The sequence below is a fragment of the Mastomys coucha genome, unplaced genomic scaffold (genome assembly GCF_008632895.1).
Source record: "Mastomys coucha isolate ucsf_1 unplaced genomic scaffold, UCSF_Mcou_1 pScaffold15, whole genome shotgun sequence".
Taxonomy (NCBI): domain Eukaryota; kingdom Metazoa; phylum Chordata; class Mammalia; order Rodentia; family Muridae; genus Mastomys; species Mastomys coucha.
The window spans coordinates 46,837,315-46,864,197 of NW_022196897.1; the positions used below are offsets into that span (position 1 = coordinate 46,837,315).

General features: G+C 37.4%; 1 protein-coding gene across 21 annotated transcripts in view; it reads right to left on the reverse strand.

The window, feature by feature from the left end:
* Baz2b (bromodomain adjacent to zinc finger domain 2B) overlaps positions 1–26,883 on the reverse strand; it is a 308,453-nt gene that overhangs the window by 26,046 nt on the left and 255,524 nt on the right. For 13 of the 21 annotated variants that reach the window (XM_031370349.1, XM_031370366.1, XM_031370356.1 and 10 more), the window contains 9 exons: positions 24,319–24,529; positions 20,668–20,760; positions 20,491–20,552; positions 14,901–14,966; positions 13,457–13,522; positions 11,867–11,911; positions 11,602–11,634; positions 10,306–10,371; positions 1,071–1,211 (listed from right to left, as the gene is read on the reverse strand). In XM_031370349.1, coding sequence (XP_031226209.1) covers positions 1,071–1,211; positions 10,306–10,371; positions 11,602–11,634; positions 11,867–11,911; positions 13,457–13,522; positions 14,901–14,966; positions 20,491–20,552; positions 20,668–20,760; positions 24,319–24,529 — 783 coding nt within the window. The remainder of the gene's footprint in view (positions 1–1,070; positions 1,212–10,305; positions 10,372–11,601; positions 11,635–11,866; positions 11,912–13,456; positions 13,523–14,900; positions 14,967–20,490; positions 20,553–20,667; positions 20,761–24,318; positions 24,530–26,883) is intronic. The other 8 variants (XM_031370359.1, XM_031370357.1, XM_031370353.1 and 5 more) reach the window with 2 other exon arrangements.

The window sequence follows — 26,883 nt, forward strand, 5'->3', positions numbered from 1 at the left end:
TGGTTAGGAAAATGTAAACATCCAAATGCATGAAACTACTAAGTTTACACTAACTTTTATCTTAAAGCAGTTATGGCAACTAAACTGAATACACACACACACACACACACACACACACACACACACACACACACACACACACTGCAACCCCTATGAGGCACTAAACATTTGCATTAAGCTTGCTAACAAAGGGGACTGGACAAACCAGGGTGGTAACTCTTAACAGAAGGCTATGGCAGAACCATACATGCAGCCATCATAGACAAGGCACAGTGAAATATTGTGGGACAGTTAGACAGAACACAATATTCATATAATCTTCTACAAGTACCAGAATTAGCTGTAATTAAAATTAAGCATATTTCTACTCAAATAGAGCACATCATGCTGGTTCCAAGGTTATTCTGGTCTTTTTTGAACAGCTACTCTCGTGCACTGTGGCAAAGCTGTGTCTGCTTGTGAGACTGTGAGAGAGAAAACCGGGAGATTCTGTGGCAGGACAGTTTCTTGGATTTCAAGATGATAAGGGGCATGGCTTCTATAGCAGATAAACTGGCTTCAATACACAGCTGCTTGTGAGCTGTGTGATCAAGGGCAAGTTTCTTCTTTTGTCTCAGTTTTTCATCAATAAATGGAGACAGAGGAGCTCTGTGTGACTCTACTGATAGATCAAAACATGTTACTCAAGGGATTCATGTAGGTACTAGGCGTGTAGTAAACACCTCCATTAAAGGTTGGCTAACTGCTAAGCTTCATCCAGCGTACTGGGGAATTCACAGATAAATCTAATTCACTTAGGACTCTATGAGGTATGAAGACATGTCAAGTCTTTCTGTGCCTCAATGACTGCACAGTGTAAGACAGCAACGGAACACATCTACTTCTCTGACCTTCCCTTGCAGGTTTCCATGGCTTAGCTATGAAAACTGGGAGGTTTTTCAGTGACACAGTGGCCACCACAGGGTCAGCAGACCTAGCCTTGGAAACTCATGGTCATTCTGGAAAAGGGATCTGGTGAGAAAACTGGAAGGATTACAGGTCAGTGGCAGGGACCATGCAGCAGGAGCTACCTTTTGGTCTGCTAAGCACATGTCTTCCTTAGGTTTCTTTAGCTCCTTCGCCATTTCTAACTCCAGTCTCCGCTGCTCTAGTTTGCGTTCCTTATTCAATCTTTTCTCGTCACGTTTCTCTTGCTTCAATCGTTCCTTTTCCTTAAAGAGAAAATCATGCACATGAGCATTTAATCTTTACAAGTGTTTGAAAACACTCTAGTGGATGTATTTCAACAGTGATCAGATTATTATTATTTCAATGAACAAAATCGCTCTAGGAAGCCTAGGAACAAGTTTAGAATTACACAGAAACACAGGAAGTATTTCAACTTCCGGGAATCCTAACAAGCCTGTGCACATGTACACATCGGTGTGTGACTCTGTGCACAGTTCTCATCTGAGCCATTCTCTTCAGAGCCCCTGAGCTGAGTTACGGCATTTACAGGCTGCCTGATATAGGTGCTAGAAACTGACTAGGGTCCTCTACAAGAGCAGCACGCATCCTGAACCACTGAACCATTCCTTCATTACTGAATTTTTAACTAAATCTTATGGTCCGTAATTATATTATATATCTTTAATATACAACCAAAACTTTTAAATTTAAGGACTACATACACTTAAAATTAGATTCAATGAAGGCTTCTGTTATTCAAAACTTGTTTGATCTTTTGTCTTTGTATGAAAATCTATGGTAATTAAGGCACCTGGGCAAGGAGGAATCTATAAAAGCTGAGATAACCGGCTGCAGGCTGTGACAGGGAGTTTCCACTAAGAGGACCAGAGGGTAAACTTGCATAAGCCACTCACTCTTCAAGGTCAATTACCTAGCCTCAGAGCATCTGCAATAAAATACTAGCTACCATCACTACCAACAAAGACAATACTGGAGGTAAGGGCAAAGGCATCAAAATGTTAGGGTAACATAGACAGAAACAACTATCTTTGATGTAGGGAATAACACAGTCAGAAAGAAATTAAGAACCTCTCTAATACCATTATCACTACTTTACTGTCACAGATCAAATACAAGTCTCATTTGTTCAGAGGACAAATAAGAATCGAAGGTCAGTGAGTACAGTGTTGTGTGATGTGAGGATCCAAGTTCAAATCCTAAGAATCAATGTAAAGCCAGACCTGGTAGCTGTAACCTTAGCTCTCCTACTGGGAGATGGGTGGTAGAGATGGGAAAGTTCCTAATAGCACATTGGCCAGCTCATCTGGCACATGAAATAGAAAAAAAACAAACAAACAAACTCCAAACACCTAAAATCAAACCCAAAAACTGAAACAAACAAACCAACCCAAAAAACCCTCTATCAGGAAACATTGTAAGGGAAGAGGATCAACCTTCAAGGCTGTCCTCCACATGTGCATGTTGGCATGCATACACGCAGAGAAGATTTTAGAACCCTGAATTTTCAGGTGATTCTATCTTACTAGTCTACAAACTTTACAAACTAACTGTAGGTTAAGGCATGTAAGACCAATTCATCCTTCTGGATTAAAACCCTTCTTATTTTCTTATAACATAAGGTCTTAGTCCTGATTTCCCAATTCCCTCATCTCTTATCTTTAAGTTCCATGTCTACCTATTTCCTACCCACGTATGGCATTATTTCCTTTCTTCTCTGTGTTGGCACTCTCAACAGTCTATTAATCCATCTAGCACATGGAAATGTTAAACATCCTTTTCTGTCGCCCATTATTGTGGTCACAAGGCCTCACCTACAGAGAAGTAAAGCAACATGCTTCCTGTACATCATGCCATGCCTCAGGCTGCTCTAGCACCATGACCACTGGCTGCTGGAGAAGACCATGGCCAAGTACAAGATAGAGAGAAGCAAGCAAGCCACAGAGCTGAGCCACACTGCACACCTAAAACTGCAAACAGTCTCAAGCCTTAAGTCAGGGTTGCAGGTTAGTATTGCTGAGTATTATTAAAGAGCTAGAGGCCAGATCACAAGGGACCTTTTAATGCTACATACACAAATCTCTGTTCATTTGTACAGTCTCTCTAGTTTCCAGGCTACTGATTTACATATAAATTTTGGGAGGACAAATAATATTTATATTCTTAGACTGTTTACAATAAAATGTAGAGTCAATTTATCTATTATAACTCAAAAGGCATTGTGAGGCTATAACATAAAATATAACATCCGACATAACAATCCCTGCAATGTGGGGTTCTCTTGCAAATCAGTTCCTAAAGTCCGGAGAAGCACTGCTAGTCTAGTCAAGGGTAGCAAAAGCCAACTGCAAAATCGTTCTCCTCTGCGCAGACTCAAGACTCTCTGTTCCTAAGCTGGAAAGGCTACTCTAAGGACTGTAAGGACTGAACAAACAGGGACACCTCCTAAAAATACTGGCAAGCCACGAACGTCAGGGAGCTGCAAAGAGTTTACTAATCAAACATCCAACCCCAGGAGATGCTCTAGTTGCAGGGAGTAGTGCCCCATTAAGCAGGGGGTGGATCTCCCCAGACCCCTTCTCCATGCAACAGGTATCTCCTCCTCACCTGGGGTACAAAGGGCAATGGAAACAAAGAACAATGGACTCCACCAATGAGATATAACCAACTCACACTGTAAACCTATGTTCTGAAAGGGTATAAAAAGTGTGTTCCTTGGCTCCTCAGGGTCACCTCTGCCTGAATGTGGGACCACCCCAGTATACTGGATTATTAAAAACCTCTTGCTGATTGCATCAATCTCGTCTCTGTGTCTTTGTGAGTGGGACGACATCCTGAACGTAAGACTCGGCTCTCTGAATCTTATAGGACCAGTGTAGCAATAGAAGAAAAAACATTAAATATTGCTTAACATTCACAACTTGCTGGTAATTTTTTTTTTTTTTTGATTCGGGGTTAACCTAAACTACTTAATGATATTCATCACAGCAATTATCAATTAACTGAGAATATTCTTCACTCAAAGTAGCAAATTGTTAATGATTTTTACAAAAAGAGAGAAAAGTCACCTGACACTGATGTCCATTTCATGACATTTACTTCAAGCTCATCCTCATTACAGTTACACAAGCAATAGGTACCTCTGAATGCTTGAGATATGCATGGATAACATTTGTATTTATCAAGTATCAGCTCTAACTAGTGGCTTAGAACATTTATACAATTAAAAATATAGGACTACAATATAGAATAGATTATGAAATTCACACTATTTTCTTTAAGTGGAGAAATTTAGGAAGTCAGAAAAATTTGTGGGACCTTTTTCATTGTAGACAAGTACCCACTATCTATAACGGCACCACTGAGCCTGAGTATGCACTGAGCTGTGTATGCCATGTATATTCTGTGGAGTTGTGTATGAAATGCATATTTTGTGGAGCTGTGTATAACATGCATATTCTGTGCAGCTGTATATGACATGCATATTCTGTGGAGCTGTGTATGACATGTATATTCTGTGCTTTGGCTGTAACTCTTATAGAACAACCTGCTTCTGCCTCCCAAGTGCTGAGATTAAAGGCATATATCATTACCACCTGGCAAGACTTATAATTAAAATATTTCAAAAGCTTGTTTTACTTTCTCATGTTTCTTAAACTAAGCTTGTTTACAGAGATGGGTAATCAAAACAAATGTTTCATACTGTATTACTTACAGAGTTATAAAAGTATTTATGAATTCTATAATATACTAATGGCCCTTTAAAAATAGTAAACAAAATAATTTATATGAATCAGGCTTAAAAAATAACCATTTATTTACACAAAGAAAAATATAGAAAGTAGAGTTCTAAACCAGATAACCAAGAGTATAGTAAGTTGGGATTCTTATAGTAAGACCAGTATACGGTACACAAAGAACCATAAACACTATCTGTTTAGGCAAGGCCCTGTATCCTAGCTGAACACCATGAGCTAATGGTAGATATCAACAACAGAAATAGCATAAAGTATAGAAACTCACAGAAGCTGAACAACTCACTAGTGAATGAAAAATGAGTCAGACAGGAATCAAGTAAATTTCAAACTCTTCATAATTTAATGAAAATAAAACACATTTTCAACCAGTGGGATATAATGAAGTTCTACAAAGTAAAAATGGAGAGATCTCATATTAGTAACTTAATGATATACCTGAAAGCTCTAGAAAAAAAAAATAAGAAAAATACCCAAAAGGTTTAAATGGTAACAAGCTTAGGGATGAAATCAATGAAATAGAATAATAATAATAGAAACAATACAAACAATCAATGAAATGAAGAGTTGGTTCTTTGAGAAAAGTCAGCAATGTTGACAAACCAAGATAGATTCAAACAAACAGAATTAGAGATGAAAAGGGTGACCTAACAACAGACATGGAGACAATTCAGAGAATCCTAAGAACATACTTAAGAATCTATATCTTACTAAACTGGCAAACCTGAACTGAGTGTATGAAGTTGGTGATACATACAACCCACCAAAGTTAAATCAAGATTAAATAACTTAAACATGCCCACAACCCCTAGTAAAAGAGAAGCAGTAATTAAAACTCTCCAAAGAAGTAAAAGCCCACAGCAAAATAGAGTGCCGAATTCTACCAGATCTTCAAAGAAGAACCAATGTCAATACTCATTAAATTATTCCACAAAGTAAAAACTAAAGGAACATATACTAATTCCTTCTTATGAAGACATTATTACATTGATACAAAAGGCACACACAGACCCTACAAAAAGACAGAATTATAGAAAATACCTCTTATGGACATAGATACAAAAAATGCCAACAAAATACTTGCATAACTAGCCGGGCAATGGTGGCACATGCCTTTAATCTTGGGAGGCAGATGCAGATGGATTTCTGAGTTTGAGGCCAGCCTAGTCTACAGAGTGAGTTCCAGAACAGCCAGGGCCTCACAGAAACAAACAAACAAAAAAAACTCAACCCCCCCCCCCACAACACTACCATAACCAAATTGGCTTTATCCCAGAGATGCAGGGGATGGCTCCATATCTGCTATATAAACAGACTGAAAGATGAAGATCACATGATCATCTCAGTAGACTCAGAGAGAGTCCTTCTACTGAAGACACCACTAACTTACGTCATGTAACATCAAAGCTGAGTTGTTGCACAACTAGAAGCTTCGCTCTACATACACGGCACCCACTGTGCTGAAAGGTACTCTGCACACTAGAGCCACCAATGGAGAAAAGAAATCATCAATATCCCCAGCTGTAAGTGCTGAGACCTTCAACAGCAACTTGCCTGCAAGACACACTGGCAAAATAGGAGTGCAAATGTTATGGGAGTAACCACCTGTATTTTGATTGGATGTAAGGCCCACACCATAAGCCAGCGGGAACCCATACCTGACACTGTTAAAGTGGCCAAAATTCCGAAGACTAGACATGTCATGGGCCTAGGGGAAAACCAACTACTATTATTTTAGTAAAGTAACACAGCAATAAAATGACCCTGAATGGCCATAGAGCAGTGTCTCACTCACTCAGCAGTCCTCATAGAAACTTCCTCATGAAGTAGATGGTAAGTAACAAAGAGACCCACAACTGGACAATCTTCAGAGAATGAGAGACTTGAGAAGTATTCCTAAATGGAAGGTTTTCATCAGACCTCACCCCTTCAAGGGTCATGGATCTTATGTGGAAGAAACAACAAAAAGTTCCTAAGAGCCAGAGATGATGGATTGCTTCAAAGAGTCAGTATTGTATAGACATGCACAGGACTCATGTACATAGGAACTCACAGAGACTATGGCAGCATGCACAGGGCCAGCATTATTTACTGGCATTTTGCTTGTTTTAATGAGAGAAAGCGAGCGAGAGAGAGAGAACACATAAGTGAGTGAGTGAACAATTAGAATCTGGGAGAAGTTTGGAGTGGGAAAAAACATGATCAAAATATATTCCACAAAAAATTAAATTAAAAGAAAACAGAGCAGAAAGGAAAATACAAAATTGGTTGGGGCTGCAGAGATGGTTCAGAGATGGGGAGTGGGCTGGTCTTGCAGAAAACCTGGGTTCCCCCCATAGCACACGCAGCATGCCTTAATTTTATACACAGAACAAGCTTAAGAAGAGTTCTGATGGCAGGAATTTATGGTTGGTGTGATTAGCATTTGAATGAAGATGCTTGGGACCTGTCTATACATGCTGTGACACTAGTTTTGTGACCTAATGATTACAATAATAAGTAGCTACTGATATCTTAACCAGGGCCATTCAATACTCATGCTATAACATTAGTTTTGTGATGTAATGATTACAGTAATAAGTAGGTACTCTTATCTAAACCAAAAAATGATCCAACACTCTAAAGAGGATCATTAAAATCTCATTGGGGGTTGGGGGTTGGGAGGAGACCAGCCGGCCCAGGCACACAGGAACCCTGGCAGCCCAGTGGCTCAGGTTCCTTCCAGTCTCTCTGGGCTGGTGCCCTGAACAGACCTTGGGGGCAAGCTCCACAGCCAGTCCCACAACACCCAGAGGAAGCTCCACTCCCAGGTGATCTAACAAGCCCAGGATCACAGGATCACAGGAACAGCTTGACTCTGAGGAGTTCTGACACAACCAGGATCACAGGAAGGACAGGCTTGAGGCAGATTTAGCAAGGGCAGGTAGCACTTGAGATAACAAGATGATTCGGGGTAAGCATAAGAATATAAGCAACACAAACCAAAGTTACTTAGCATCATCAGAACCCAATACTCCCACCATAGCCAGTCCTGGACACACCATCACACCAGGAAAGCAAGATTCAGATATAAAATCACTTCTCACGATGATGATATAGGACTTTAAGAAGGACATAAGTAGCACCCTCAAAGAAATACAGGAGAACACAGGTAAACAGCTAGAAGCCCTTCAAGAGGAACACAAAAATCCTTTAAAGAACTACAGGAAAACACAATCAAACAGGTGAAGGAAATGAGCAAAACCATCCAGAATCTAAAAATGGAAATAGAAACAATAAAGAAATCAGAGAGACAACGCTGGCGATACAAAACCTAGGAAAGAAATCAGGAGTAATAGATGCAAGCATCACTAACAGAATACAAGAGATAGAAGAGAGAATCTCAGGGGCAGAAGACACCATAGAAAACATTGACACAACAGTCAAAGAAAATGCAAAATGCAAAAAGCTCCTAACCCAGAACATCCAGGAAATCCAGGATGCAATGAGAAGACCAAACCTAAGGATAACAGGTATAGAAGAGAGTGAAGACTCCCAATTTAAAGGGCAAGTAAATATCTTCAACAAAATTATAGAAGAAAACTTCCCTAACCTAAAGAAAGAGATGCCCGTGAACATACAAGAAGCCTACAGAACTCCAAATAGACTGGACCAGAAAAGAAATTCCTTCCGTCCCATAATAATCAAAACACCAAATGCACTAAACAAAGAAAGAATTTTAAAAGCAGTAAGGGAAAAAGGTCAAGTAACGTATAAAGGCAGGCCTATCAGAATTACAGCAGATTTCTTACCAGAGACTATGAAAGCTAGTAGATCCTGGGCAGATGTCATACAGACCCTAAGAGAACACAAATGCCAGCCCAGGCTGCTATACCCAGCAAAACTCTCATTTACCATAGATGGAAAAAACAAGACATTCCATGACAAAACAAATCTTTCCACAAATCCTGCCATACAAAGGATAATAGATGGAAAACATCAACATAAGGAGCGAAACTACACCATAGAAGCAAGAAAGTAATCTTTCAACAAATCCACACAAACCTAATTTCACCTCTTACAACAAAAACAACAGGAAGTAGCAATTACTTTTTCTTAATATCTTAATATGAAAATTAGTTTTACCAACATATCCTAACCGATCGAAATCCAAAAATATGAGGAATTAGAAATTTGTTGATTGTTATCCGGTGATGGCCTCTCTAATTTGGTAATTGGAGAATTAGGTCTAATACTGTACAATCCATATATTCTTTTAGCTTGTTTGTTCATGACAGTGTCTTGCTATTACAACATAAGGGTCTTGAAATCTTGCTTCTCCTATCTCAGCCTCTCTATTAGTAGTATTGTTTATTTCATGTTTTTACACTATACTATGGTTTTCAGAAAAGCTCACATAGTTCAAAAGTATTTATATACCCAAAAGAAATGTAGACAATTAAATTGGGAGGGGGCTTGTAAGAGAACAACAGAGAGTGAGACTGAATGCTTTGCTTGAAGTTTTTAACTCTTGTATCAAGTTTGAAGAAGAGGACTTTTATAAATTACTCTTTCTCTGAGATGAATGCAAATTATCACAGCCAATGAACCAGATTCTTACCTAATGTCTGGGCCACCCTCCAAGCAGAACCATTGTTCATTGAAACAGTTGGTGAATGAATGACTTTATGGATAGACCACCTTAATACACACACCATTTCTTAAATGAATGTAACCTGTTCTCTGTGGCCTGAGAATAAAGTCACTCACTCAAGTCAAATAGTTTTGACCATAGCAGGAAGTCTGTATTCAAAAATCGTGCCTACAATTTATTCCTTGACGCAACAGAACTGTCAACTCTCAGCTTAGCTACGATGGAGGTAAAATCCTTTGGTGATGTGAGGGTCATTGAAGTACAGCCTTATTACAATGAAATCCAATGTCTAAAAATGTTCTTATTTTGGGCTTGTACCATAGTAAGAGCCAAGATTTTAAGCTCTACTAGAGACAAAACAAACAAAGAAAAATACTTTATATATTTATGTTCATTTAAGAAAATACTAGTAGTGATGTATTATTTTGAAATATACAGTTAATATGTTTGGAGTTATTTAAAATTTATACTGAGAAAAACATATGTATTTTCAGTATTGCTGTAGACAAGCATCTACATAAGACTGTTAAATTGACTGTTGTTTTATATCAAACATAATACTCATTTTTATTGTTATTATATTTTATAATTTAAAAAAATATGACAAAAAAGATATTGTAGTATTGAAGGGGGGTCTCTGGGAAGAGTTGGGGTACAAAAGGGAAACGAGAATGTGATTTAATTCTATTTACTTAAAATATGTTAACAAATTCAGATAAATTGAAATCATGTAACTTTTCTCATCATAATGCAAAAAAAAATTTTAATATAAAAAAAATCTCAGTTGGGAAAATTAACATACATTCTAGCACTTGACTGCCAACTTTAACTTTTGGTTTGCTTATGAAGCCAGAGAGAATAACAAATCTGTACTTCTCACAAAATACAACTATTATTTCAGGAAAACAAACTTCAATTTCTAAGGTAATATCCTTCAAAACATATACTTACTTCTGCTTTTTTACGGGCTTCCATAGCTTTCATGAGCATCATATGCTGTCGCCTGCGCTCCCGTTCCTGTTAGGCCAGATAAAATTAGGAAAACAACTCAACCACAGTTAAAGGCTTGGTTTTCAAATAGAAAACAACAACAACAACAACAACAACAGAAACAGAAACAAAAACTCAATATAGCATGTTTAGCATTTATAGACAAGTCACGGTAAATACTAAATATAAGACAAGAATGGCCATTCTGTGCATGTTTTAGTTCAGGTTTAGAAAGCAAATACAGAGCAATCGATCAACAGCAAGGTGAGGCAATGAGCATGGAGACAGTGTAACAGAGCACACGAGGTTTACTGATGGTCAGCTGGGATGCTCCTCAGAAGCTGCCAGAACAAAGAGCATAATGGTTGGCTGGAACAGGTCAGTTACCTTACATCTGCTATCAGAGAAACCACAAAAAGCTATGGCCAATTGTACTAAAGGTTATATGGTTCTTAAAATTTAAGATCAGGAAGAAATTAATCCATAATCACTTTTGCATCGTGGTTTTAGAATTAAGTTAATTTCAAGTACAAAATCATTTTTAAATCCAATAATCCACCAATAAATTAGGAAGATTTTTTTTAAAAAGTGTTTATATGAATTAAAAGTTAAACTAGTTATGGTTCATATAGATATACCAATGAAATGTGATATTCCTATTTACTGATGTCTGACGCTTGATGCACTGCTTAAAGGCACAAAAGCTGTATAGTGGGCTAATAGTAATCTAAAATGCCCAGTATAGAAATACGGTAAGAATTACCTTAATTTGGTAACTAATTTTAATGTAAAAATTTCATATTATTGATGTTTAATCAACATTTTGGTTCCAAGATATTTGGTTCCCCAAAGGGGTATTTCTAAAATTTGACTATAAAACCAAGATATATTTCATATTTCATATTCTCTCATCAAGCAAATTCAAAATTCCCATTGCATTTAATGGCAGTTTTGCATCTACATGGATGTGAGAATATGAGTCATGAGTGTCTCTAAATGTATAGTGAGTCAACTTTCCATGTGACATCAGTAATATACAATTTTAAACAGGAGTTTTATGCAATTCAATGACAAATCTTAGAGACATATCACACTTCTCTATAGACAGACAAGCAGATGTATGCAATGCACTGTGCTGTAAAGCCATGCAGCAGTATGTAATATGACAGCAGCCAGTGCTACACTTTATGCATTGCTATGACAACCATATCACAACCAAATCACAATGCGGTGTTAGATGTACAGAAATAAACATACCCATACCATATCTAGTCTATGCCTCTCCAACTCCTGGTAGAAAGAGTTGGCACAACATTATGAAACAGAAATCACAGAGTCATAAAACCAAATTTAACCCCCCAAAAGACACCAAATACCAAAGCAAGGCAATAAACTGTAAGACAAAGGGAAAACTTAAGCAGAATTATTATTAAAGAGTGTATTTTTGAAGAGTTCCACCCGCCAAATAGTTAAGCAAAGTAATGAAGTGCTGTCCACAGAGTGTGGCTGTGTGCATACAGACCTGGTGTTTCAGAAGGACGGCCTGCTGTCTTCTCAGTTCTTTCTCCTTAAAAATAAGAAACTTCTGATATATGGTTTTTAGGAGAGATTTACAACACACTAAATAATAAAAATTTGACTTTCTGATAAATTTTTAGCCCCTTCATATCTTTAACCACAGAAAAAGTTGACCATTCATTCTTTCTTAACTTGTGATGGCTCTACCAATCAGCTCACTAAGTGTATGGAGTGATCAGTAGCAAGGACATTTATTTCCCCAGTAGTTACCTCAACTTAAAGTTCAATGATGACTGAACAATACACTTCCACAGCAAAATCACTGCACTGAATGAGTAGATTGTTAAAATAACTATCAAACCACACATTTATTTTAAGTTACTCAATAAATTATGATTCAAGTCTTAAAACTAGCTTACTAAAGCCCTCCTCTACACTAAGTATGGGAGGGGATGGTGTGTGGGAAGCACAATGCAATACAACTCTTTAAGATTATTACCTATTGAATAAAATCTAGATGAATTTAATATTAAGGGTAAATATAAAGGAGTATAGTGGAGAACAGAGTAAGGGAGTGCATGTTCAAATGACTGCAACTAGAGTTAGGGTAGAGCTTCGGAGGACAGCTTGCTTAGCTGTGTTAAGTTCTGCTTCATCCCAAGCATACACCCATGGCGTCTCCAAACAAAAACAAATGAGCTAACAACAGAACCCTGCCTTGGCTCTACATGGCAATACTGCACTGGAGCCTACAGCACCAGCAAGCTCAGTCAGCTGCCTCCCTACACACTCAGTAAAGATTAAGAGCAGAGCAGGGAGGGAACAGGACAGGGAATCATAATCAAAACACCCCCAAAATTAGATTACAGTAATATAATGGACTGACTGTACTCTTAGGCAGTGACAGTTCACAGTTTTGTCTCTGGTTTTCCCTGTTTCTTTATTTGCTTGTATATTTATAGACAGGGTCTTGTTAGGGCACTGCACTTCTGAGTCTCCTCAGCCTCCTGACTGTCAGCATTACAGGTAAGCATCACAATGCCTAGATTATGCCTTTATTTTATTTATTTATTTTGGTTTTTTCGAGACAGGGTTTCTCTGTGTAGCCCTGGCTGTTCTGGAACTCACTCTGTAGACCAGGATGGCCTCGAACTCAGAAATCCACCTGCCCCTGCCTCCCAAGGGCTGGGATTAAAGGTGTGTGCCACCACCGCCCGGCATATGCCTTTATTTTTAACAAATAGAACACTGCACGTGAACAGAGTTAGAAGGGACAGTATGATTTGGGGCACAGAATGAACACAAATGACAAGCCACTAGATTGGGAGATCATTCTTATCAAGCAAAACTTAAACCCGGTGCCATGCAGCCCTTTGCATTGCTGATTGATGTCTTTCACTTACAAATATCAAAACATCACATAAAACCTACATTAAGAAACAAAAACATACAAAAATATACATACAAATAAGAGCACACATTTACACACATTTTGCAATAGTAGTTTTGAGAAAACTATTTTCTCATGATTGGTGTTATACAAATGAAGTTTTTATTTCTAAAAATAAAAACTCTGATTCTCAGCTACACTAACCTTGGTTCGTTTCTCGGCCTCCAATAATTTGGCATTTGCCGCTTCTTCCTTCTTTTTCTTTTTAGCCTGTGCATGCAAAACAGGTCTCAAGTCATGCAACAGCACCGCTAAGACATGCCTCACCAGGTACAAAACGATCATGTAACTAACACATGTGCAGACAATCACAAATCCCCCACCTCACAGCACATAGTATCCAGTCTCCAGATTAACGGCAAAATATATATAAGCCCCCTTAGAAATCAAATCACAAGACAACAAGTTTTCTTCTACAAACTGACAAACATCTAAAATAACATATTAACTTGGCACTTAAGAAAACTGTCATTTGTTGCATTTGTGGGAATGTTTAAAAAATTACTTTCTGAAAAATTTTAGAAATAAAATAAATAGTACTAATGGATAATAGAACCTCAAAATAAATTAGTAACTTGCATAAAATACACATCTACTTTTTGAAATTTCCTTTCATACTTGATATTTTAAATAAAGAAATCGATTATTTGGCCATAAACATTAACTGAAATGTAGTAATGGGCTTTGTAGGTTGGCTTTTGCTTCCCTATTTGTTTATGGGAAAAGAGCCTGTCCTTTGACAGCCAGCAGGCATTATGTTATTACCAACTGAAGTCACACACCATCTAAAAATTTCTATCTGCTAGTTATTGTTCATTTATTTTAAAAAACAAATGTTTTAAATTTGAGAGCTGTAAAATGAACTTAAACTGCGTGAAGGACTCTGTGTGTATAGCTGTCACACAGAAAGCTTAGACCTGCAGACACCTGGCTGTAAAGCAGCATTCGGGGACAGCTGAAGGTGAAAGGTTTCAACTATTAAAACATAAAAGGGTTATTTTCACAATATTTGAAGGAAATAATTTCAAGATCTATGCAGGTTTGAATCCAGGACAGGAAACATAATCTGCCCTCTTCTTGGAGGGGCAGTGTTTCTAGCACTGATTATTACCTCAGACTGTGACCCAGCGATGCTTTGGGGAACTGGGCTGTGGAAAACTGCTCTGCAGGCACTTGGTAGACTGGAGTCCTGTCCATGCTGACCCCACTTTTTCTGAACTTCCCCCAAGTGCTTTATAAGGAGCTTGCAGGGAAGGGGGGGAGCACTAGGAACCCCGATAGTGATGTTTCCTCACTTAAAAGTATACATCTATCAACATTTGTTTCTAAATCAAAATAACTGTGCCCTAGGGGGTTTCCTGACCCTGAACCCCATGAACTCCGCCCACTCAGGTCTTCCCCTTTCTTCCTCGTCCCCTTTCTGTTGGGTGCTTTATTTTCTGGAATTCTAGCAGAAGTCAGATGAAGTACACCTTTCTGAAGAGACTTTTTAGTGGTCTAGTCATTTGAGCTAATGGGGAAACCCACACATTTTACACTTTCTAGGACTTCAAGTATCATGTGAATTATGTTATATTAAGAATTCTACCTCAAGAATCTGCTGAGCTCGAAGTTCTTTTTCCATTCTGATTTGCTGTATTCTCTTAATTTTTTCCTGTAAGAAAAATGATGAATAAATATTAAAAGTAACAAGTTTTAACTGTAGTCAGATAACTTAAGACATGAATAACAAATTAGCAAAGGCTACTGAATCCAAGATTCAGTCATCTGTTAAGACAACTAATAGTTCATGTTATAAATTCATATGAGCTTAGAGATTCTCATAATTGTAAGCTGTAAATGTTAGATGAATATAGAGAAGATAAAACAAAGCTAATTAAACATATATTTAGGTAGCACTTACAATAACTGAAAATATAAATAAAACAGAAATATATAGAAGATAAAAAAATACATAAAGCTACTGATAAGTTACTACCACTTACTGAACTTGTATAAGTAACAGTATTTCTATGAAATAACTCATATTCATGCCTTTATCAAATTGTCATTAATTTAAAGAATGCTTTAAAATAACTATGTATATAAAAGGTCATTATTAAAAATAATTTCCAATTCTGAAATTCATTTTACATTTTGACAAAATGGTATGAAGAATGCACTCAACCATAAGAATAAACCCATCTATAACTGATATAACATGATTTTATAATGAATTAATACAAACTTATACACCAAGAAATTACTTACATGAGATAACCAGCATTACAATACTAAAATAGTGGTTATATTTTATAGTTTGACAGTCATTTAAGTTTTGGTGAGAATTAATATTTTTGACTTTAAAAATTACCCCCATAGCTGGGTGTTGGTGGCCCATATCTTTAATCCCAGCACTCACAGGGCAGAGGCAGGAGGATCTCTGTGAATTTGGGGCCAGCCTGGTCTACACAGAAAAACTGTACCTCAAAAAACCAAAAGAAAAAAAAAATTACCCTCATATGCTAAAATGACAGTAAGAAATTTTACTTAAAAATGATCTTTCTGGAAGTTTCAAATTCAAATGGATGGAAATAAGTACCTAACAGCAAAACCCCTGACATTTCCTACTTCAAATGAGATTTGTTCTAGAATTTCCATATCAAACACATATATAGTATATCAAACATTGTTGTTTCTCTTTCTAAAGCGGTGCTTTACTGGGAATTTTCTTCTCTTTCTCTCTTCATATTAAACCCATACAGAGGTATATAATGCAATCATGAGATCTGAGGACTCAATGATCTACCTCAGAAGACTCACCACACTCTATGATTTTGCTGCTAAGGTGCCTCTGCCCCTTGAGTGTTAGAATTAAGGCATGCATCACCAACACCCCACTTTGGGGGCGATTTTTTTTTTTTTAAGATTTATTTTATTATTATCTCTAAGTACACTGTAGCCCCAGAAGAGGGCATCAGATCTCATTACAGATGGTTGTGAGCCACCATGTGGTTGCTGGGATTTGAACTCACGACTTTAAGAAGAGCAATCAGTGCTCTTAACCACTGAGCTATCTCTCCAGCCCCTGGGGGTGACTTTTAAAGTCAAAAATATTAACTATTACCAAAATGTAAATGACTGTCAAATTATAAAAATATAAGCAAATTTAGGTATCATTCATGCTGGTTATCTCATGTAAGTAATCTCTTAAAGTACAAATTTATATTAATTTATTATAAAATCATGTTATATCATTTATAGATGGGTTTATCCTTTCTTGGTAACAGACTGCAAAATCCATATTTGAATTATTTACTTGTATTCTAAGTTGGCATTTTTAGTTTGTTTGTTTATTTTTTGACACAGGGTATCTCTGTATGGTACTGTGTGTCCTGGAATTCACTGTGTAGAGCAGGCTGGCTTTGAACTGTTTGCCTCTGCCTCCAGCAACGGGCGTGATGGCTGGCACCACATCCAGGCATGCAAACATCTTCCGGGTGCACTTTCTGCTCTTGTCAATCACAGGCTTTTAAAGGGGTGTGCTCCAGTGACTATGCTCACCCTACTTCATCATGATGCTTCCACAATCTTTCAAAAAACTGCCTTAAGGACTTTTGTTGTGTTGGGGGACACATAGCTCCCATAGTGGTCAGGTTCTTATGCAGCAAAGCCCTGGGATTAGTCTCTAGCACTGGCAGGGATGGGGTGGGTTGGAGGTTTGCAAAATGCGATCTTCTGGACATAGCACAGTCAGTGCAAAAATGACCTGACAGGAGCTATAGCTGCCTGTATTGTGCCTACACAAGATAGCGTTGGTCAGCAACCAGGCTACTGATGGATTCTGGGAAAGAGGCAGTCATTGTCATCAGCTGTGTAAGCACTAGGAGTACAGCAGGTTCCACTAGCTACTTCCAACCCATAGTCACACAGGATATCCTGGTTAAATTCAGGAAACTCAAAACAAAAAGAAAAGTGCAGTAAAAACAAAAGACACGAATGTAGGCAAATGACTAGTAGGGAACAGGATTGAGGTGATGAGGTAGGAATAAGATTAGAAAGAAAGTTGTCATAGCTAGAATGCATGTATGAAGTTACAAAAGTTTTTTTAATAAAAATTACATAGTAAAAAAGACAGTAAGAAAAGATATTCAGGTGATTTTTTTTTTCAATCTTTGTGTCAAAAATATCCACAGAATGGGAAGAACAGGATTCTATTTTACTCCAGATCAATGTTAACTTGCAATAATCATTTCAGGGCCACATAGCACACATCTGCAATCCCAACTACTCTGGTGATAGATGCAGGAGAATCACAAGTTACAGGGCTGCCTCTGCAACATGGAGACACCTAGACTCAAAAATGAATTACAGTAAGAGAAAATAAAGTGGTCATTATTAAGCAAAAAAATTTGAGTAGGTTCGTCTTATAAATGTCTATATATGTGTGTGTGTGTGACTAATTCAATTGAATTAATGTTGCTGAAAGCTTTGAAGCCTAATGCTGTCTTAATTAGCAGTGTTAATGTGAAGATTTATATCCCAGGCACTTGACTTTAAGATCTCAAAGCTGAATTTAAAGTAGTAAAATAATTTGATATATCTTTGGTCAACATAAAATCAAAGAAGCTAAAAAAAGCATAATAAAATGGCAATATTCTGCTTAAAAATAAACTATAAGCACACATACTATTAAATAAAGATTTATAATACTTTAAATTAATAAATGCATTACTTTGCTTACTTATTTTAAGTCAACCTCACATCATCTGATGGTCACAATAAACAAAGAAGTTTAAGTTTATAACTTGTGATGTTAAATTATGGTAAAATGCATTTTAATTATGGTATTTTATATACATATTTCAAGAACGCAGCATTTCTTTGGAAGGCATAGTGCAGTCTACATTTACTCACCAGCCACCTTTACCTCCTTTACAATAAAGGAAATGGAGACATGAGAGCCTGAAAGATTCCAGCCAGGTCATAAATCTTTAAGCAGCAGAGCCCATATTTGACTCTGGGCTCTCTGATTAGAAACTCTAACTTCTGAATTCCAACTCTACAGGAATTCACGTTGGTCACATTTCTTTAGTTAATTTTGGAGGAAGCATCAGAGATGAGGACAGAGACTCCAAGTCACGCAATTTGGTTAGAAGCTTCGTCCATAGTAATACAAGGGGTTCCACTTAAGACTAACAATAACTCCTTCCTCTTTCACAACCTATAAAAACACACTTTGCCACCATTTCTTCTGCCTTAGTGATGCATGAGCTTGTAGAGATGGGAGATAGCTCACACACCTTGTCACTTAATATTCTGCCAATTTTTAAAATTACTTCATTTTATCAAAAGTAATTCCGAAAAGTAGAAAGGAGGGGACCACATAAATACATGAGAGGATTCTGGGTAATACTCTTTGAGAACATTCAAAAGAAATGGGCAAGCTGTTTTCCAGAACACATAGATTTCATTTTTCACTATGTCTACTACTTACTTAATGTTGATTAATTAAATGTACTGTGTGGGCACTGCTATAGGTGTGGGTGCATACGGCCCACGCACGCCTGCACCATCCACTATGTAGCTTCCAAGAGTTGAAATCAAGCCAGCTTTGTACAGCAAGCACTTTTACCTGCTGAGCCATACTGCTGGCGCTAATACAGTTCATGGTTTAAACAGCCAAATTTCCTTATTAAAACTTGGATGCTTAAGCAATATCTTTTCTCAACTGAAAGAAGATCTGAAAATCTGTCAGGGTATCAACTTGAATTCAAAGTCTACAAGAATATTAAAATACTTATAAATGTTACTTACATAAATGAGGTAAGTCCTTATAGATTTTCTGCTAGGGTCTATGACCTTTCTATCAATGGGATCTTGAATGTGTGTCTCTGTGTGCGTGTGCATGTAATATATTCCCAGACCTGAGTTCCCACTTACTGAATGGTTCTCAAGTTTAACCAGACAGCTGTTACTCTCAAGATACTGGTGCCCCTGTTGTTGCAGAGGGTACCTCTCTCCAGGCTGGGTTGTTCTGTTACCATTTTGCTAAATTGATACAGCATGCAACTGTCTTCTAAATACTCATCCTTGAACAACTGTAGCTCTTAACCTCCAAAACCATTTTCTGTATTAGACAGAGGTGGTTACAGGGAAGCACAACTGGTCAAACTGCAGAAAATTGGACGATGTAGTGCCTATGCCATCTATTAGACAATGACTCCACTCAAGGCTCAGAGACATCAGGGAAGAGGTGGCAGAAAAAAACAGAAGAGCCAGAGTACCAGGGAACTTCAACAAATTAGCTTCTTTTGGAAATGAAAAGAGCTCATAATAGGGTTGCCTGCAAGGCTATACCAGTTAACATGTAAGCATGAGTATGGAAAAAGTTAACAAGACCTTACTTTTAGTTAAGAGCTACAGGGAGCTAGTGGCTTTGGAAAGAGGGAGTCAATTTTTTTCAGGAACAAGCCCCCTGCTATATGGCCCATGCCCCAAATGTCAGTGCTACACCCATACACATATATATGTGTGTGTGTGTGTATGTGTGTGTGCGCATGTCTATGACATATACATAACATACACACATACACGTGGGGAAGACAGGGGAGGAATTGAAGGGAAGGGAGAAGGGATGGGCATAATGAAAATTCAATGCACGGATATATAAAATTCTAAAATACAATTAAGATGTAAAAATAAAACCAAGAGGGTTAAGATGGGTCAGTTAGTAGTATTAACCTTGCAAGCATGAGAACATGAATTTCAATTCCAAAACCCACATAAAAAAAAAAAAAAAAAAGATCTGGAGAGATGGCTTAGTAGTTAAACACTGGCTGCTTTTGCAGAAGTTCAGGTCCCAGGACCCACTGGTTACTCATAACCATCTGTAATGCCAGTTCTAGAGCATCCAATGGCCTCTGTGGTCTTCACGAGTACCAGGCACACACACGGTACAAATACATACTGCAGGCAAACATTCATTCACATATAAATAAATCTTTAAAAAAATTTTAAATAAACAAAAAAAAGAGGGAAAAAATTAAGTAACAGAAGATGCCAACTTTCTAAACAGACAGACATTTATGCCTAACAGTAACTACATAGGAGATCCCAGTGAGATCCATGCACATATACATGCAGATGTGCACGCAGATTCACATGGAAGGCCTGTTTAGAACAGTGTATGAACATACCTGCTGTTTCATAATCTTCATCTGTTCTTTCTGCTTCCGCTTCTCTTCAGCAGCCATTATTGCTGTTGAGAGGAACCAAAGCACGCCTTGTCATCCCAGAAACACAGGAGGAAGGACAGACAGCCTCTTGGGAACCCGCTGCCCCACCTTTCAGATTCATGCACCTAAGTATCCTACCTTGTTGTTTTTTAGCTTCTTTGGCAACCCGTGCCTGTTCCTGCTTTTGAAGTTTTCTCAAAAGTTTTATTTGTGCTGCTTGTCTGGCTATTTCTGGAAGAAAAAAAGAAGAAACAAAATTTTTTTTCAAAGGGTATTATTGGAAATTTTAGCTATCTGCTAATTCTCAAAGAATAACTGTAAAACTGTTGCTGCATCTCCATGAAGAATGCTGGGCAAGTATATAAGATACCAGGTAGGAGAACTGTGGTAGAAAAGCGCATGCTCATTCCGCTCCTGGAAAGGCCCACCATCCAGGGGATGTGGATTCAGCAGAGTCTAATGTTATGGAGAAAACTATAGGTGTTACTGGAAGATAAAACAACAGCTGATGCTAAAATATACTTCCTGCTCCCAATAATGTTCAGGATTTGGAAAGCATAGGCATTTAGACTTTCTGAGTTATGCAAAAGTCTTCTCTATTGTAAATACTTCTCTATTGTAAACTGACACAGAGCAAGCAACCTCAGATAACAAAATGCAAGCAGAGTATCATAATAATGCAAGAAAAGTACATTTCAATATTTAAATTTAATATTTCAGAAACGAATGGCTTTGTTTCTTTCTGAATTATAGACTAAAGACTCAACTTGGTCTTAAGTTGAAAAGTACATGTAATTAGAAAACAGTTTCCTGAACTGGGGAGAGGCTCAGTGCTTAAGAGCACTGGCTACTCTTTCAGAGGACCTGGGTTCAATTTCCAGGACCCATATGATACCTCACAACTGTCTCCAACTTCAGTTCCATGGAATCTGATACCCTCACACAGGCATCTATGCAGGCAAAGCACCAATGTGCATAAAATAAAAATGAAGAAATTATTTTAAAAAATAATTTCTGTAAAAAAGCTATATAAGTTGAAGTATGGGTTTCATAAATTCTGACAATATCATAAAAAACCAATAATTTTATTCAAAAAATATATGCACTACTGTGACATCCAGTGCAAGGTGGCACTCCCAGCTGCACACCACCTGAGGTGTTAGTGTTGGTCAGTTAACAGCAGTACCTACACTGAAAGCCACTATCACATCCAAACTTTGTCAGATTTAAATCCTTTTTTTTTTTGTTTTTTTTGTGTGTTTTTGGTTTTTTTTGTTTTGTTTTGTTTTGTTTGAAACAGGGTTTCTCTGTGTAGCCCTGGCTGTCATGGAACTCACTCTGTAGACCAGGCTGGCCTCGAACTCAGAAATCCGCCGGACTCTGCCTCCTAAGTGCTGGGATTAAAGGTGTGCACCACCACCACCTGGCTCAGATTTAAATCTTTATTCTCTAATAACTTAAGAGTTCTCTCAGTTTACAACACTTGGAAATATATTAAAAATGAATTTACCATATTCTCAATTATTCTGTGATTTTAATCAAAATTTTCTGAATAGTTTAATCCAAGTAGTATGATAATTTATAACAAACTTCTAGAATTCTCTCAAATAACTCTTTTAAACTGTTTGAAATAGTGTTAAATGATTCACTGCTGCTTAAATTTCTATGAAAAAGGAGCACAAAACAATTCATATATTTGTAAATATAAGCAATGTGTTTACTTTCTTATTACTGTACACAAGTGTCTGATGTATATCTGTGGGCAGGCCATGGTAGGCATGTTAGAAGTCAGAGGACAACTTGGGGGGGGCAGTGTTCCTATTTCACTCCTACCTTGACATGGGATCCCAGGGCAGAACTCAGAACACAAAGCCTGTTCAGGAAGTGACTTTACCCATTGAGTTATCTTGCTTGCGCAAATGTAGTGACTGTTTATTGTGGACTGCTGTGGCAAGAGAGATGCTCAGCGGATGAGGACTGTTACCACCAAGCCTGACAGCCTGAACCCACATGGAAAGGAGAGAACTGACTCCTGCCATTTGTTCTGTGACCTTCACAGCATGTGCTCCCCACTCCCTTTAATACATACATATTTACAAAAGAGAAAGTGTTGCATGTTTGTTTTCATGTACAGAAAGAACACACACACACACACACAAAGGTAGAAGTGAAGCCCATTAGGACAAAAGTGAAATAAATCATGGAATAAAATCAATTTGAAATTTAGGAGAGTAAAATGAAATTAATTTCTTTGTTATAATACAATTTGATTTTTCAAATTTAAATGTTCTATTTTTGAGTGTATATGAGAATACCTGTATTAGAAATGAAAACATAAGAGAAGATAACATTTTGTCTACCAATTAACTTTGAGCACTTCTTTTTTTTAAATACAATAAGGCTACCATTATACAAGCTTCAGAAGTGTCATGGCTTTAGTGATAGAATTGTTACCACTCAGGGCTGGGTGGGTGAAGGCACATCCTACCAAGACTGACAATCTGCGCTTGATGCACAAGGTCTAGGTGATGGAAGGAGAAAACTGACTCATGCAAGTTGTCCTCTGACCTCCACACATGTGCTGCTGCAACCATATGTACAATATGTACACAACCATACATATATATGCACACATATGTGCACATACATAGAGAGAAAACAATAATTGAAAATGCAATTTTTAAAACTTTAATTTTTAAACTCATCCTTGTCTTTTGATATATTACTGCCTTTCTTTTATTAGGGAGATGAACATCTTAATTTAAAGAAAATAACTTAAGAAACTAACTGTGTTAAAGCAGAGAAAGCAGAAAGTGTTACCGCATGAGATGCGGGCCAGTAGATAATGTCAGTGCTATTAGGGGAGTAGGAATCAGAAGCTTTGTACAAACATCGAGGCTTCAACGTTGTTATGTACGAACACATTTCTAGAAAGATGGTCCACAGATGAACAAGAATGAGAGCTTTCCTTTAAAGTAAAATGTTTTGTGAGCCTTTTCCATGGAATATTATGTACTTACAATGAACAGAAATCTACTTTGTGTATTTTTTCTAGGTTTTGTTATAGAAATAAACAATTCCTATAAGAACATAATATCCCGATAGCCATTTAAATAAATTTAACTATTAAAATTTAAGCCATAATTTGTCTGTACATATCTATTTACATGTTCAAGACATTTACGCGGAGAAGCTGAAGGCAGCCTGAAGAGCCTTTATGCTCAGCCCACAGCAGCACACTTGACTTGTCTGAGTCTTCCCTGGGTCACAGGAACAGCTCTATGATAATGGAAGTATATACTGAATATTAAGTACATTTTGATCACTTTGGGAAATTTAAGCTTAATAAATATACGCTCTGGTGACCTTATCAGACATTCTAAAATACACTGACCATTTGAGCATTCTAAAAGTGCATGCTCAGACCATCTGGGATCAGTTATTAGTAACCAGAGTTTTATGACTCAAAATTTACCTCACAAGTCCACATATTTTTTATGTATTCCCAAGGAGTTGGGAGATTATTGTGAAGGTCGGCTACACAAGCTTAGGGGATGTGCCAAGCAAGTATGGGTTGATTTCTTCCTGTCCAAGTCTTAAGAGCACCGAGTCTGTAGTGCACCAGAGAGGATGAATCAGTAAATAAGACTCCTGAGGTAACGGTATGCATTCAAAAACCTCCACTTACTAGCGGGGCTCCCTGTTTCCTCTGAGAGTAGTTGTCCACCACTCCCAAGTCAAAACTACAGAAGGGATGACCATTAGTGACAGACAACGGGTGCTTCCTACCTTGAGCCTGCAGTTTCCTTAGTAATTTTGCATCTGTGTTATCTAGGAATTCCGCACTGCCAACATTGGGAGGGCGACCCTTCCGGCGTTTCATCCTGGATTCCTCTCTTGCTCTGGGTCTATCTGGATTGGGTGGTCTTCCTCTTCGGCCATCCATTGCCCTGATACGAGGAATGACATCCTCTTCTTTCAAAAGACACCACTGCATTCCCTTTTGCGGAATAAATTACAGAAGTGAATATTAAAAACAAAACAAAAATGAATTCAACATAACAGAAAATTCTAGTTAAAATCAATTATGTTTTTAATTTATAAGGCTGATATAAAATTTAACTTTTAAAAACTAAATTTAGGGGCTGGTGAGATGGCTCAGCAGGGAAGAGCATCGACTGCTCTTTGGAAGGTCATGAGTTCAAATCCCAGCAACCACATGGTGGCTCACAACCACCCGTAATGAGATCTGATGCCCTCTTCTGGTGTGTCTGAAGACAGCTACAGTGTACTTGCATATAATAAATAAATAAATCTTTAAAAAAAAAACAAAAAAAAAAAACCAAAAACTAAATTTAGATTATCAATTTTTCATACTCTATAGTATAACTTGGATATCCTTATTTAAATTATGTATATCTTAATTAAATGTAGACTGATTTGTATCTATATTTATAAGCATACAGAGACACAAAATAACCATCATTTCTAAATATAATTACCACAATTGGTAGATATTTGAAAGTACCATTTGTGAGACAACTTCCCTATATGTTTTTCTCAAGGGTTATTTTCTCTTATATAAGTATTATAGCTAATACATGAAAGAGAAAGTTAAAATATTAGTCTATTGTAATTGTTAATGCAGTAACAGTCGCCCTTAGATGGCTGCATTAAAAAGAGACAAGAAGGCCAATATCAGGCTCCTGAGGGGAGGTTCATGTCACTTGTGGTCTTGTTCTTACCCCTAGGCAAATCTTGATTTGATCAAGATTCTAGATTTAATCACTATAACTTTAAAGGCAAGATTGGATGAGAAGCATCTCTTGAAAATACCTGTGAAACCCAGTCTGTAGGGAATCAACAAATAATTTGGCCTTGTCAACAAATTAAATTATGACAATTTTAATGAACAATACAGGAAAATTAAATAGAGTTTAAAAGGTGTATCAATTTATCAGCTCCAAATGGCAATCAATCAAACAGACAAAGTTGAGATTGTAACAACTGAAAACTGTAAAACACACTGGTGTTTGAAAGCATCGAGAACAAAACCCAACTACTCAAGGGCAAAGGCCGAACCTGTTAATTACAAATATACTTGGTAAAAAGAGTAGAAACAGATAGGAATTCACAGTAAAAGTCGTTGTTTGTTTCAGGCATTCTGAAGGCATTATGTACTTTGATCTTCACAACATTTCTAATGCATATGGCTGTTTACTGTTCTTCTATTATAGCTCACAGATCTCAAGCCTGTGAGGTTAAACGTACAGAGAAAGGAAGGGAAAAACTGTGACTCCATCTAAAAACAACCCCAAACTACCGTACTGTGACATGACATGCTTTTGACTTTATATCTGATTTACAAAGGCATTCTTATATCTTTTGAAATGTAAGTATAAATTATATAAGTTGAAGAATGACTGATTACAGCATTTAGGACTATATTAAGGCAAACTTAGGATGAAAGAACGAGTGTGAATATTCCACATCTGCTTGCTAAAAGCAGTATCAAACACTAGCTCTTCTTCAGTGATTTGAATGTTAAAATTTTTCCCCCTAAAGATTACAACAAAGTCAACAGAACTGACAAACCTCCTGACTGCATTTCAGGCCACATACGCCATCAGAAGAAAGCCATCAGCAGCCAGGTTAGTGTAGGCTGTGCTCACCATCAAGGAAAGCTTATCATAAGCTTAGGTTGTCACTGCATGGTTACCACTTTAGGAACCACACCAGCATATATCACACAGATCACAAAATAAATAAATACAAGTTACATTTGTGATGGCATCACAAAGAAAGCATATCAACAAGTCTGTATACATTGTGCATTCTGTCTTTAAAGTATCTTATTAAAAGTAAAATCTGTTTCAAGCCAATATTTAAGGATCTTATATGATTGATTATGTTTTCTTATCCAATATAATTTTTTGTAATTATTTTTAAAGCTACTCAGGAAAATCTGCTTGAGTCAAAAAAAGAGAGCATGGCTGGGCAGTGGTGGTGCACGCCTTTAATCCCAGCACTTGGGAGGCAGAGGCAGGTGGATTTCTGAGTTCAAGGCTAGCCTGGTCTACGGAGTGAGTTCCAGGACAGCCAGGGCTACACAGAGAAACCCTGTCTCAAAAAAACAAAAAGAAAAAAAAAATAGAGAGAGTATGTTGGTGTTTGGAATTCATGGCTTACACATCAGTGACCTTGGACTTCAGAAAGCAAATACTTTTTAAGGAGATTGCATGCACTGGGTTAGATATAATATCACCCAACTCTTGGGTTTCAGAAAGGAAGAAAAGAATGGCTAGGAGATCTCAAGCCTATATCACAACTTTAATTCAGTGAACAGCCAAATAG